The sequence below is a fragment of the Glycine max genome, chromosome 4 (genome assembly GCF_000004515.6).
Source record: "Glycine max cultivar Williams 82 chromosome 4, Glycine_max_v4.0, whole genome shotgun sequence".
Classification (NCBI taxonomy): domain Eukaryota; kingdom Viridiplantae; phylum Streptophyta; class Magnoliopsida; order Fabales; family Fabaceae; genus Glycine; species Glycine max.
This window is the reverse complement of record NC_016091.4, coordinates 31,711,117-31,726,727: the sequence shown is the minus strand read 5'-3', so window position 1 is coordinate 31,726,727 and position 15,611 is coordinate 31,711,117. Positions and strand designations below refer to the sequence as shown.

Genomic DNA, 15,611 nt, shown 5'->3' with positions numbered 1-15,611 from the left:
ATTTTTTTATTTAATTACCAGAATTATGATTTTTTACAGACTTAAAACTACCATAAAATAACAATTTATCGTGATTTTAGAAATTTTACATACTCAATCTAAAAATGTTCACAAAATCAGGAACTCAACTAAAAAAGTTAAAGATGCATTTAATAATTGATAAATATTTGAAGAGCTTACCGAATAATTTAATATAAATTAAAGGCGCAGGTATATATGATCAGCCATCATCATATGGCCCAAAACTATTACTCGGAATCACAATCTTTTAGTACCACATACGGACTATATATACTATAAAGTCCGTATTCCATCCACTAAACGGTTTTGATAAACTCATTTATTTCAGTTACACTATCGTAATCATTATTTACATAGCTTTCCATCCTGAGCTTTTAAACCTTTACACATGCTTGTGCACAATTGGAATGCCTCATACAACACTAAAGGGGAAAAAAACAAAACCGAGAAACCTAAACAAAAGAAGTCTAGATGGAAGAAACCAAATAAATACCACGAGGAAGAGAAAACATTATTCATGTGTTGTTTGTGTTGAGGTGTAGCATAACATGTTGGATGTTCCACATATTTATTTATGTTTGTTGGATATCATGGCAAGGTAAGTCCAGAGGAGAAGCTTATACCAGCCATGTTCCAACCCTTCATTTTGCAATCAGGGAGGGGCATAAACGTCCACCGGTTCCACCTGGTATCAAAAGAGAGCCACGTCATGTCCCAAACTCCCTCACAATTAGAAACCAACGCAGCCCTAACGACACCGTTTTTCTCCTCTAAGCAACCCATCATTGCCGCGTAAGGCTTCTCAATCACACCAGGAACCGCAGACACAAACTCCCACTTTCTCCCGTTCAAACTCAAACCCCAAAGCTCCACTCCCTTCAACACCCTCACGTTCCTCGTGTTCCCACCCTCCGATTTCACAATCATCATGTACCCATCGCCGTACACGTGTAACATGTCCATCACGTTCCCCCAACTAAATCCAACCGTCAGATCATCATTAGCCTCAGTCACGTTGAATCTGGGCCGTAGAACTACGGGCTTGTCGCACTCTGGCGTCGCCGCGACCAGAACGCTCTCCATAGGCCCGTGAACAACGTTGAGAAACACGTGACTCGCGCCACGTGGCGAAAACGAAAATGAAAACTCTTTGTTATTATCTTCCTCTGCCTCCGTTGACTTCCACGTGTCGGTTTCGGACTCGTACGCGAACAAGACGGGGCGGTTGTCAACGAACTCAGCGAACATGAAACGAAACTGGCCCGAACCGGAGGAGTCGGTGACGAGCTTCATCCCGGAGCGTCTCCACGAGGAGGTGCCACGTGGACCCAACGGGGAAGGGGGGATCTTCTTAACGGTGACGGTGATTAGGTTAACGGCGACGACTTCGAGGACGGTGTTGGAGGCGAAGAGGAAGACGTTGTTGGAGGCGGCGAGGAAGTAGAGGTCCTCGCCGTGAAAGTGGATCGGTTTGAGAAGCTCTGATATGGGGATGCGGAACCATCGGTCGGAGCTCCGGTCGGTGAAGGCGTGGAGCACGGCGTCGCGGAGCCAGCGTTTTTTGTAGACGAAGAGCCACGTAGTGGAGGTGGAGAAATTGTTGCACTGGCGAACGAAGGCGTGGTCGGAGATTATTCGCGAGAAGGACTTGTTGACGAGTTTTAAACGAATGATTTCGGGGAGTACGAGGGAGAGGAAGATGTTTTGGATGAGTTCCTGTGGGAGGAGGCAGAGGCCAATGGCGTTTTTTGGTGTTGAGTTTCGGTGGTCGTCCATGTAACGAAAGTGGAGTGTGTTAGTGGTTTTGGGTTTCAGGTGGGCGTGTGTGGGGTTGTGGGATGAAAAATTTATATGACAAAGTCGTTGTGAAGACGAACAATGAGTATTGATCAGACAAACTATGAGCATGTTTGATTCGAAGATACAAAATTAAAAAAAAAAAAAGTAATTCTACTAATAAATTAAGAATTTTTGTGTTTATTTTATTTTTTTTATTGAATTTATGCCTTAAAATATGTGTTACTTAAAGAATTAAAATTAGTATAAATATTTTACCGTATTCCATGGGAACCAAAGTTCTTGATTAAGATGATTAAAAAGAAAAAAAAAAATACAAAGTCCTTGTCTGAGTGTGGTTGGGTTTTGACAAGGATGTGGGATGATGAGGTTTTTTTATTGGTTGGACAAGGACGTTTGGATTTGATGAAATATTTTCAAGGCCACATAGGACAAGCGTCCCACAAGGATCCTAAACTATAGCCATCGTCATGGGCGGTGTCGTTGCTAGCCATTTTGAATCGTTAGTGGCTGGGGTATTGTGTGAGGGTTTTAAAATGGTTTGAGGGAAGGTTGAGCTATAAATTATAAACTTTGATTTTTGAAAAATGTGGAATTATTGAATTAAGAATAAGAAGCATGAAAAAAGAGAATGAATGAGAACCAGTAGTAGTGTCGCATTCCCCAAATAAAGGTCCTCCGCACACCACGCGTGCTAAATTATAGTGGGTGGATGAGTCATGCTGCCTAGTCAACAAAATGGAAATGACGCTGAATCTGACTTTGCCTCTCCTAATGAGGAAAATGCGATTAATTATCTGGTAAAGTTTTAGGTTGAAGCCTAGTGGACTTTGTTGAGACTTTGAGTCTAAACTCAAGTGTAGGGTAGTTAAGGCTCTTGCTATTTATATCCCTATTTTTCCTAAGTATACTCCTTTATTCCTTTTCTACCTCTCAATTATTAATCATTATACCTTTTTTTTAAAGAAGTATATTCCTTTTGCTTTCCAGAAATATATTTCTGTAATTACATATACCTATTTTCAGAAATGATTTATAATTCCAGAGATATACTTTCATAATAGGTATATATTTTTCAATAGAATATCACTTAAGAGTTAAGATGATTGACAAGAAATTAAAAAAAATTACAAGCGTTTATCTTATACCTATGTTTATTAGTCTTATTTTTATCCTATCATTAACGTTTTTAAAATCTTATTTTCATCTTATATTTATATTATTCTTTAAACCCTAATTTTAAACTATCTTCATATGGCCCAAATCTTATTTTCATCTTATATTTATATTATTTATCCAAGTCTACGTCAACAATTCAATGCCACATGAAGTTAGTGATGAACATACCTTGAGACGCATTGTTACGTGAAGGAAAAACGCAAAATATTGTATAATAATGATGAAAATGTGGTATTATATAATGAATATATGGTGATAATAGTCTAAAATTAAGGTTTAAAGAATGACAAAAATAAGATTTTAGATATGATTTAGAGAACATTAATGATAGGATGAAAATAAGACTAATAAACATGGTATAAGATAAACATTTATCATTTTTTTTATTTCTCGTCAACCATCTTAATTCTTAAGTGATATTTTATTGAAAAATATATACCTATTCCATAAGTATATCTTCGGAATTATGAATCATAGTTCTGAATATACATTTATGAAATAGGTGTATATAATTCTAGAAATATATTTTCAAAAAGCAAAAAGGGTGTACTTTACGAAAAAGGATATAATGGATAATTGAGAGAAAGAAAAAGGGTATGGGGTGTAATTAGGAATGAGACTCTAAATAGCAAGTTTCTGTAGTTAACTTTAATCAATCGTTAAATTTGGGTACGGGCTCAATGCTAAGCCCATTGACAACATCTAAACAATTCTTTAAAGCATCTCTTTGTTTTCTTAGTGCACCTCCCTGGAAATAATTCACACACTAAATACACGTTTTTATCCTTCATTTCTGATATGTTTCCCAAAGAAACCCTAACACCCCAACCCCATTCCTTTCTCATAGCATAGCTTTGCACCTCCAAACCTTCCACCCAGTTGTGGCGTCACACTCCCCACCTCCAAACGATCGTCGTAGCAATGCCCAAATATCACAACTCTATTTGTCGATGAAGCCCAACCTTGCCGCAGTGTTTGCCGGAAAAGGTGTAGGCACCGCAAACCAACCACGCACTGAAGGTAAGTGGGTTTGTTTAGTGGTGCATTCTTTTTTTTATTTGTATCAATGTCTCTCTTGCAATCCAGATTGGATACTTAGGTATTTTAGAATGTATTTCAAAATATCTATTCGGTAATATATTTTGATATATTACAGAATAGGTATTTCGAAATACATTTCAGAATATATGAGTATTAGGGATTAAGTGTTCCGTAACACACATATCAGTTTCTAGAATACTTGTTCCGTAATATATCAATATATATTACGGAACACTTATTACGTAAGAGCACGAAATGATGACAATGTATAAAATTTGATGTTTTACTTTGCTGGTGAAACATTTTACGTTTGAATTGTGTTGAAAACCAGGATGGTGTATGTAGTAAGGGCAGTGTATCAAGTGTTGATCCTAGAATTATTGTGTTGTTAAGTTTGGTTGTGGTTTACGGGCTCGTCTATGACATGTTCAGATTGGATTTTGTTATCTTTGATGCATTTTGGTAACAAGTAGAGGGTAGTGTTGTTCATATTTTATTTTGGTTTTATAATGTATAGCATCTTTACGGTGAGGGAGTCCAGTTTTAATTATGATGTTACATGGTTATGGCTATTTGAAGATAGATTCCATGTGTGACAAGTTCTGAAGCATTTGTAATTAAACTTTTGGTTAGGGCTATTTCAATTTAGAGGAAACTTATGGTCTTTATAAAAGAAATAAAAAGAATTTTTGTTTTATGTGTGGAATGTAAGTATATGTAAATAAGAGAAGGACAAGAATCATGTGTTTCATTTTATTTGCGCTTGCAAGTTTTTTATTGAGCTTTGAAAGACCATTTTTAAAGCAGAAATGGCAAAAACTAGAGGTAAAAGTGTCAACCGTACTGAACGCGTGGGACCTACCGCGTTTGCATGTAGACGAGTTCGAGAAGCTGATGTTGCTGATGACCATGAGGAGCATGACGAGCACCAGCAAATGGAGCAACAAGATGAGTCGCAACCAACTGATGATTTTGTGGTTGATGGTGGGTCTGAGGACACATCAGTCCTCACTTCCTATGCTGATCATGTAGCCCGAAGTTTGTCCTTGGGTTTGCACTACTACAAAAGCAGTTTTTTAAGTCACGAGACCTACGACGGTTGTGCAAAACCGCCTTAGTATAAGTCACGGTGGCAATTTTGTAATTAGGGGGAGAAATTTTGTTTTTTAAGTCGCACGTTCTAAGGCGGTTACGAATAACCGACTTAGAATGATGTGTTATTGTAAGACAATGACGGTCATACGGTAAGCCCGTCTTTGTTCCTCACCTGGCCCGTACTTCGACTTTTCAAATTAAACTCGTAATCCCTCTCTCCCTCAACCTTTGTTGCCTCCACCATTGTTCTGCCTAGGTCTAACCCCTCTCTCCCTCAACCTTTGTTGCCTCAAACCTCGAGCTCTCCCTCAAACCCCTCTCTCCCTCAAACCTCGCTGTCCCTCAAACCTCGAGGTCTCCCTCAAACCTCGCTGTCCCTCAAACCCCTCTCTCCCTCAAACCTTGAGGTCTCCCTCAAACCTCGCGGTCCCTCGCCAACGTCCATTCCGTGCACTGGAGCTCGCGCCTGTCGTGACCTGTTTGCCATCTCGAGGAAGTGTATCTACTGTGCGCCTTAGGTCATCGTATCGGTAAGTCCCCATATTCATGGTCCAAACATGCTCACATGGGACAGTAAACAATTATTTAACGTTTGCTTAGGGAACATCTTCTGTGCTCCATTGGTTTTGGTTTTGGTTTGTTGCTTGACCTGAGAAGTCATGTGATTGCTTCTGTTTATGTCTCTAGTTCAATGATGCTCAATTTTTGGGCTTAGCTTCCTCAGCTTGTTTGTCGTTATCTTTTACCACTTTTCTCTCTTGTAATTAAGAAACATTTTACTGATTCTACATGAATCTGTGCACATGTTGAACTAGACAAATACTTAGCTGATTTGATTTCTCACTAATTGGGGCAATCAAATTCTCCTTTCTCTGTTAAGTCGTTTACTAATTGAGTATTATTGTTCAATGCAAATGCTTTTGAGTTCTTTGTCCCTTTTTACAAATCATTTAGACAGAATCTTTAGTTTTTTTTTGTAAAGCTTCCTTTTTATTTAATAAATACTAACTAATAATAAAAAAATATGTTAAAGAGTGATTAAGTACGAATATAAAATCATTAAATTCCTTTTGTAAAGCTTCATTTAGACAACTCACAAGTCTGGAAAACATAAAATCATTTTGTTTTTCCACTAGAATTGTATTTTTGTTGTTTCTAAGTACGAATAAGTGTTGAAACTCTTTTTGTGGACCTCTACTTAGATTTCCTTCAATGGCTGTAAGTATAACTTTACACTTTATCCTCTAAACATATCATTAATCAATGGCTGTTCATCAATCATGATTTGATTGAATAAAGATGCACTCATGTTTAGCTTGCCAACATATTTCAGCTTTCTTCCTAAATCTGCTCTTTTTTTCTAACATTCAGTTTATTGCTTACGATTTGGAATAGTGACAAGTAAAGATAAATCACAACTCACAGTCATCCAATTCCAAGAATAGAGGTTTGTTCCTTTCTTTATAGCTAATTATATTGGCTACTTCTTTTGTTCATTTATTCAAGATTTAAAGAGAAATAACATATCTAGAGTCTCACTTGTAACACACCAACAAAAAATGATAGAGATATGTCTGACTTGTGACAATGAGATAGATATGGCAGTGGTATATATAAAAGAAACAAAAATACATGACCTTTATACAGAATAAAAGCTGCAATAAAACTTGCTTGGTGGGCAGAGAACATTGCATTTCTTAGGTTATAAGCAAAGCTTATTTATATTACCTAGGAAGAGAGAGATAGAATAGGGAAATTTATTACTGAAGAAATGAATCTTATTCAATATTGTTCTTGACTTATTGCTTTTTTTATTCATTCCTGACTTGTTGCTTTGATATATACTAATTTTAAATGACAAACAAAAGATGACTAAAGGGCTCAAATAAAAATTTCCCCCTCCCTCACTCACGGGACAACACACACCCCCTCCCCTCCCTTTCTCTCTAGCACTCTTGCTCCCCTTTCAACATATGGATTACTTTCTCACAATAGTACATCATGTTAATGCAATAAATCAAGTAAAATGACTCTATAAGTTTGCATATGTTTAGATTTATATCAGAGTATACCAAATTTCTTGTAAATTTCCTATGTCATTTGTAATTCGGATGCTAAAATTTGACTCATTTATTAGCTATTGAAATTCTGATACCGATGACAGATGTCGTACCGGATGTCACGACATCACGCTTCAGAACATGCAGATTATATTTGGGAGTATGAACAGATTAACCAAGTAAATAACACAAGAGAATTGTTAACCCAGTTCGGTGCAACCTCACCTACATCTGGGGGCTACCAAGCCAGGGAGGAAATCCACTAAAATAGTGTTAGTTCAAGGTCTAACAGCCACTGTTTACAACCTTCTCACCTAACCACTACCCGTGCGACCTCTACCTAAGAGCCACTCTTAGATATGAGAACCCCTCTCACTCCCTCTCAATCACACTCCCGTGTTTACAATCAAATCAAAACAACACACCAGAGATTGCTCTCTGAACAAAAGAGATCAACTCTACACACTAGAGATCAACTCTACACACAAGAGATCAACTCTACACACAAGAGATCAACTCTACACACTCAGGTCCAACACTTGATGTTAGGGTACCATCAAGGTGGCTCACAAAACACTCAAGTCCCAAAACTCACAAAACAACTCTTCAATCCCGGACTTGGTACAAAACTCGTGCAGCCTTCGTGTTTATATAGCAGTGAGCGTATCTGGACTGCAACTTCTTGTGCTGGATGAGATCTATCATTCTTCTGAAAAATCTGCACTTAAAGATCTAAAAGATACAGTTTGATCTTTTAGTTTTTATCTTTAATCTTTAATCTTTAATCCCTGAACGAGCTCTTCTAGTTTGTAATTCGAACTTTAATTATCTTTTAATTCGTTCCTAAAGATAGATCATCTTATCTCTTGCTAACTGCACAATAACCTGTTAAAGATATAACAGATTTATATGTCCAGTATTTTCGGGCCAGATGTCCTGGACATCGTATCCGACATCGTGGATCTTGCAGCTTCAATGCTTTTAGCAACTCTAGTATTTTCGGGCAGGATGTCCTGGACATTGTATCCGACATCGTGGATCCTACAGCTTCAATGCTTTTAGCAATTCCAGTATTTTCAGGCAGGATGTCCTGGACATTGTATCCGACATCGTGAATCCTGCAGCTTCAATTCTTCATTTGACATTTCATCTTGCCTTGTGCATTGTGCAGCCCGATCTTATTCTTTGACATAACGTTGGACATCATGTGCAGCAACTCCAGCTTTCCTTCATTGTCTAAGTGCTTATGTTTTAACAAAATCTTAGCCAATCTTTTAAAACTCAGTAGAGCTAAGCACTAACAATCTCCCCCTTTGGCAAATTTTGTCTAAAACATACTTAGACACTTCCTGAGCAGGTACGAGCAGTTATGCAAGTGGGATCAGCAACTTTCATTATCAGAGTAATCAAGCACAGCGGAATCTGTAGTTTAGACAAGTTGCAAGTCGTTTCCAGGATGTCAAGACATCTCACGTGACATCAGCTTTCTGCTCCTGCTCCCCCTGTCTCCATGCTTACTGCAGCATCTTCTATCAGCTACTAGTCTTTTCCAGGATGTCGAGACATCTCATGTGACATCAGCTTTTTGCTCCCCCTGTCTTCATGCTCTTACTGCAGCATCTTCTATCAGCTACTAGTAGCTTACATCAGTCATCATCAGCAGCAGTCTCCCCCTCAAAATCATGAATCATGCATACATCGTATCCTACTTCTCAAAATCATACATCATGCATAATACTACTATTGCATACATATTAATACCAAACATGCATAACTATTACTCCCCCTTTTTAGACAGAATTTGACAAAAGTAGAATGCATGAGCTTAAGGTGCAAATATTACAGACCAATAGTAACCATTGTTCAAAGGGACATGCCCCTTTAGCTAATAAAAGTAAAAAGCAAAAAAAACATAAGGGTCTGATGATCATGGGGTGGCTTCAGAATCATCATCATCATCTGAATCTGTATCCTCTGCTGCATCTTCCTCTTCCTCAGCTGCTTCTTCTTCTTCCTCAGCTGCTTCACCATCATCAATGCCACTTTCTGAGAGTCTTCTGATCATCCGTTCCAGCTCCATTTTCTTCTCTGTGTTGGCTTTGATGGTTGCTTCCAGCACCTTGCATGTGTCCTTGAGTTCAGCAATCAAGGCATCCTTGGACACAGCACCTGAGGCAGCAGCTTTCCCTGATGTCGAGACAATGTCTGGGACATGTGTCCCCTCAAACAGTTTATAATGCAGGGATAGAGGAGATTCTCTCTTCATCACAGAGTCAGTGTAGTTTAAAATATTGGGATGTTGACTCAACATAATGCCACACAATACAGTTGGGAAGGCAATGGGTAATTTGACAGCAAATGATTCTGAATGCTTAACAGTTTGATCAAAAATATAGTTTCCAAAATTAAATTTGGACTTGGTTCCAACAACATACAGAAATTTACCCAAACCTGTGGCAACAGTGGAAGTATGATTGGTGGGTACCCAGTTTGCAGCTCCAATCCTGTGCAGGATTGCATATTTCACACTTAGCTTCCCTGCAGACAGCTTCCCTTTCTTTGGCCAATGCTGGATTTGTTTGGCAGTGATTTCCTTGGCAATTTGATGCTCAGAAACAGTAATATCCACCACTCCATCTGTTGGTCTGCCCAGGTATTTGTTGATCACAGCAGGGGAGAATTTAACACATTTTCCTCTGACAAACACTCTTTGATACTCATCACTCTTCCTGTTTGTTATGTCAGAGGGAATGTTGACAATGAATTCCCTTACTAGACTTTCATAGCAATCTCCCAACTTGGTGACAGTCTTCAGCAGTCCAGCAGCCTTGATGAGGTCCATGATCTCCTTGCAATCCAAGGCATCTCTTCCCAGTTCTCTTTCTACAGCAAGCCTGCGTCGATACACGAATTTCCACCTTTCTGCATTGCCAATGGAGTGGAATGAGATGTTGTCCAATGGTGCATCAGGGACATTACCAGGCACCTTCTTCCCTGATGTCTTGGTCCTCTTTGATGTCGAGACATCTAGTCCGACATCATCATCAGAATCAGATGAGGAAATTTCTTTCCTCTTCTTGAGAGGAATTGCGACTTTGCTTCGTCTGGATGAGGTAGGAGTGATTGGAGTGCTTTTCTTCTGGGCCATAGTCTTGATTCGTCCAGACCTCTTAATGGGGGTTTTTCCTTTTCTGCTTTGTAGTCTTTCCGCAATGCCAGGTGCCAACTTGTTGGCAATGGGTTCCTCATCAGATTCTACCTCTTCTAGGTCAATGAGGTCACCTGGAGCAGGTTCTGGTGCCCGTGGTGCAGGGGTCTCCTCTGTGGCTTGTTCCTCTTTCTCTGTTGATTCCTCTTTGCTGGGTGAAGAGACGGCTTCAGTATTTGGTGTGGAAGATGTTGGAACATCTTTCTCAGCATCAGGAACAGCAACATCTGGGATGGAAGATGTTGGAACATCTTCATCAGCATCAGGGACAGAAGCATTTTTCAGAATGTTACTCACAATACTGCGGATCTTCTTGTCCATCTCCGTGTCTACTTCCCTAGGACTTGTTGCAAGGCTAGGGTTTTCAGAAATCTTCACACCCTGTTGTCGTTTGGGAACCAGTTTTTCAGGAACAGGGGCTGAACCAGGAATCATTTGTATGGGCTGGATATTGAATTCAGGTCGTTCCTGGTTTGCTGGTGCTTTGGTGGATGATGGAGATGATGGCACAGAGGGTGAACCAGGAGCTGAAGTTTCTTTTGGTGAGGTAGCCATGGAAATGCAGAGCCTTTGGAATGATTTCATAAATTTCTGAGAGCTGTTGGGGAATGCTGAAAACGAGATTACCACGAAAATATAAGTTTGAATGAGGAATGTAGAGGGACGTGTGAAGCAACGGTCGAATTTGTTTTGGCTTAGTAGTGAACGTGCTATTAATGTTAAGTGAGACGTTTGAGCACGTTCAGATAGCAGTAGCTGCTATAATTCCTCTAGCAGACAAATGCCCAGCTTGCCCCTCAGTTTTTCAAACTGATTTGCATCCAATGCTTTTGTGAAAATATCTGCTATTTGTTCCTCAGTGTCAACATGCTCCAGTGTGATAACTTTATCATCAACAAGCTCTCTGATATAGTGATGTCTAATGTCAATGTGCTTGGTTCTGCTGTGTTGCACAGGATTTTTAGAAATATTAATAGCACTCAAGTTGTCACAGTATAATGTCATGACATCTTGTTCGACATTGTACTCCTTGAGCATCTGCTTCATCCAAACTAGTTGTGAACAGCTGCTTCCTGCTGCAATATACTCTGCTTCTGCAGTAGATAGGGACACACAGTTCTGCTTCTTGCTGAACCATGAAATAAGATTGTTGCCCAGATAGAAGCATCCACCAGAAGTGCTTTTTCTGTCATCTGCACTTCCAGCCCAATCAGCATCACAATACCCAACCAGCATTGAATCTGAACAATGACAGTACATAATCCCATAGTCACTGGTGCCATTTACATATTTCAGAATTCTCTTTACTTGAGTCAAGTGACTTATCTTAGGATTGGCTTGATATCTTGCACAAACACCTACTGCATAGGTGATGTCGGGTCTGCTAGCTGTTAAATATAGTAAGCTCCCAATCATGCTTCTGTACAGACTTTGATCAACACTGGTGCCAGCTTCATCTTTTGACAGCTTCAAGTGAGTAGGTGCAGATGTTCTGATGCAATCCTACTCCGCAAGGGCATTGGATAGAAAAACTCCGAGTAGATTGGGCCAGAGATGCAAGAGAAGGCCCTAGGGTTCTTATGAGCCTTAGGGTAGATTTCGGGCCCATGGGCTAAGTACGAGCCCGCTTATCTTTGTAAATATTAGATTAAGGTTTCATTATTTTTGGGCCTTGTATTTAGGGCTCCATAATGTAGGTAGGGTACCCTAGAAATATAGGATTTTTCAGCCCTTGTATTTTAGGGCACCTAGACTAGTTTTTGTATTAGGGGTAGTTTTGTAATTTCACATGCACTAAGTGGATATTTGATGTGTGTGGTTGGAAATAAATTTAATTGAATTGGTAGAAGCCCAATCCAATTAAATTTTAGAGGGGGAGGTGAGCATTTGCTTACTACACCCCATTGCCACATCATATAGTCACACTTTGTGCATGTCCTTCATGCTTTTCATGCCTCATGACACCTAAGCACACTTAGTGGAGAATCTTGGAATTGATCTTGGATTAGTGGGCTGAACCATAACTAAAATTCACTAATCATAATTAGTGAAATTTTGGCTCCAAAGTTTGGCTCCACAAATTCAATTTCAAATTCAAGTGAAATTTGAATTTCCCTCCAATTTTGTGTGACACTTAGGCTATAAATAGAGGTCATGTGTGTGCATTTTTTTCAACTTTGATCATTTGAATATTAAACTTCAGATTTCAAAGCTCATTTAGAGCACAAAATTTCGTGCTCTTCTCTCCCTCTCCCTTCATTCATCTCCTTCTTCCTCCAAGCTCTTATCCATGGCCTCCTATGGTAGTGAGCTTCTTCTAGACTCATCTTCTCCTTGAAGTGGCGTCTCCTCTCTCTCTTCCTTCTCCATTCCGCTGCCATTTATCTTCCAAGAAGCAAAGGAATCCATTGATGAAGAAGATCCTAGGCCTACAAGCTCCAATGGAGCTTGCATCATGTGGTATCAAGAGCATCTTCATCTAGGTGATGTTCTTTTGCTTCCTCTATCTTTTTGTTCGGTGAATTCTCTTTAATTCCTTGTTCTTCATCTTATTCTCCATGTATATCCTCCATTGTCTTGTGGTTTGGTGCTGTTTAGAGTAGATTAAAAAAAAAATAAACCGATTAAATCTTAGATCTACACTTGTTCTTGCATTTCTATGGTTCAAATTTTGTAGATCTACTCTTGAATCTTGTTTTTGTGTTGATTTTAGGTTCTATCAATTTTCATTCATAATATTCTTGTTCTGAACCTTTAGATCTAAATTTTGTTCCAAAATATTGATTAGAAAAAAAAAACACAAAAATCTAAGTGTAAATCACTTAATCCATGTTGTCTTAGAGTCATGTTTAGTCATAGTAATTGTCACATTATGTTCTAAGTTTGTGTTGAATTTTATTTTGTTGATTGAATTCTAGATACATTTGTTCATGTATTCTTGTCATTCTTAGCCTATCTTTTGAATTTTGAGTCTAATTCATGCATGTTATTTAGTTCATAACATGTTCTAAATCAATTCCTAGAAGTAGTCTTGTTCTTGAACTTTTTTTTTTGCTTTCTAAGTGTCCTACATGATGCCTATGATGAAGTTGAGTTGTGGTGCTGAGTTGTGGCTGGATTTGTGAATCAAAATAAGTATTAAGCTCTCTTTAATTGTGTTATTCAAGATAATTGAGCATAAGCAAACACAAATTGTAACTATCCAAGCCTTAAGCAACATAAACACTACTCTTGATTTCTAGGCTGAAATCGCTGGTGCTGGCAGCTTGAACATACGAACTTGTATAAATTACTGGGAATTGGTAACTACGTTTTTTGAGCTGAAACTTTTACTGAATTTTCTACACATCTGGACCAAAATTATAAAAAAAGAATCAAGCGATTTGGATTAAAGAAAAAAATAATAAAAATCTCACAAGTTGGCAGAAAAATCAGTGTCCAGGAAAAAAAAGAAAAGTGAAAGGAAAGTGTGCTTGTTGTTTTGGCTCAAAATTTGTTTTATAATTGGTGCATATTTTATACCAATCCTAGTTCTGAAATTTCAATTGAACATTATTGTGAAAACAAGTGCCAAAACTAGAGGTTTCTTGAGTCTTTTTTTTTAGAGTTTTTCTACTCTACTCTAGAGCCATTCTAGGTTTCTCTTTGAGTCCTAGCTTGCTTTTTGTGCTTTTCATTGCTTTAATTGTTGAATAATCCTTGGAAATTTGTCTTGTTAAAACTCTATTGGTTTAGCTTTCATTTCATTTTTTTTTTGTCTTTGGTTATTGCTTGTCTCTTTGTTTCCTTGCTTGTGAGTTGCCATATAGGGAATTGGAAAGGAGGATTGGTGCCATATCTTGAAGAATTTGAGTCAAGAAGCAAGGGGCCAACAACCTTAAGAGCTATTGGACTAAGAAGCACTCCAAATTGAGTGAAACACTAAAGAGAGAATAGCCACCACAATTGAGGACTTTTTTCTTTGTAATTTTGTAATTGGCAATTTGCTTTGCTTTCAAATTTTGTAACAAAAAGGCCTTTCATTGGAAGTAAGTTGGGAGCCTCCGCTAGGTCACCCTACTTCCATTTGTGTGTAATAATTTTAGGCAATTTCCCCTTAGGATAGTGAGTGTTTTGTTGGGAACCTTAAATGAGGTCATCCAAACACTCTTAGGATCCGCCTAGTTTGCATTTCTTGCACTTTAATTTCTTGCTTATTTTCATAGCTTATTTCCTTTACCCTCCATTGTCAAATTGCCTAGATAGCTTGCCTTTTACTAATTAGTTTTTACCTTATCTTTCACACCTCTTTTAGTGTTTATTTTGGCTAGTTTCAACCATAGTTTATTTTACCTTTTGTTTTCAAACCCCCAACAAGAAAGAACCATAACTTAGGAACCAACATGAGTCTTCATTCTTCATCTAGTGTTAATGGTGAGGGTTCTACTCCTAAGGACCCCTTGTATAAGATATTAGATGAGTTGAGATCCCTTAAGTTGTGGAAAGAAAAACAAGAGAGAAAAGAAAAAGGTAAAAAAAGAGTGGAAGAAATAAGTCAAGATGAAAGAAAGAAAATAAGAGAGGAAGAAAGAAGAAAAATAATGAAAGAAATGAAAAGAGAAAAACATGTCTCCTATAGTAGTCATAACTCTTGCAAGACCCTAAGTGAAGAACTTCGTGACTATTATGAAGGAAGGCATAGGTCACATCTTAGACCTCACTCCCATAGGAGAGAAAATGAAAGAAAGCCTCAAGAGGTTAACATTAAACTCCCATACTTCCATGGGAAGGACAATGTAGAGGCCAATTTAGATTGGGAAATAAGGGTAGAGCAACAACTTAAAAGGAAGTCTACTTCAAAATCTTATGGCTCTCACTCTTATCCAAAGAAAGACCAAGGTCAAGGAATCTTAGGGGTGAGACCTTCTAAGCCCAAAGATGATAAGGGGAAGACAATAGAAAAGCAACCCCTTAAGGCTAGTATGCAAGAGAAGACTAGCTCCATGAAGTGCTTTAAATGTCTTGGAAGAGGACACATTACTTCTCAATGCCCCACCAAGAAAACCATGATTATTAGGGGCCAAGACATTTATAGTAGCCAAGATGAGGCTACTACTTCACCTTCCTCTAGTAAAAGTGAAGAAGCAAAAGGGGAAGAATCTAGTGAAGAGATCTACCCCCAAGAAGAAGGACAACCTTTAATGGTTAAGGAGGAGTGTAAGGAGGTAAGT

At 38.4% G+C, this 15,611-nt stretch overlaps 2 protein-coding genes across 2 annotated transcripts in view; one reads left to right on the top strand and one right to left on the bottom strand.

Annotated features, from left to right (window-relative positions):
- Window positions 1-609: 609 nt before the first annotated feature.
- Window positions 610-1,797, bottom strand: LOC100805433 (uncharacterized). Its single transcript, XM_003523952.2, has one exon. The coding sequence runs from the start codon at window positions 1,795-1,797 to the stop codon at window positions 610-612; it is 1,188 nt and encodes a 395-aa protein (XP_003524000.1).
- Window positions 1,798-4,847: 3,050 nt separating this feature from the next.
- Window positions 4,848-15,611, top strand: part of LOC100804891 (probable serine/threonine-protein kinase dyrk2) — an 82,907-nt gene continuing 72,143 nt past the window's right edge. The window contains exon 1 of the mRNA XM_041014651.1: window positions 4,848-5,076. Coding sequence (XP_040870585.1) covers window positions 4,848-5,076 — 229 coding nt within the window. The remainder of the gene's footprint in view (window positions 5,077-15,611) is intronic.

Bases quoted from the DNA above. Each gene is read 5' to 3' on its own strand.
- LOC100805433 (XM_003523952.2), bottom strand. From the start codon at position 1,797: ATGGACGACCACCGAAACTCAACACCAAAAAACGCCATTGGCCTCTGC.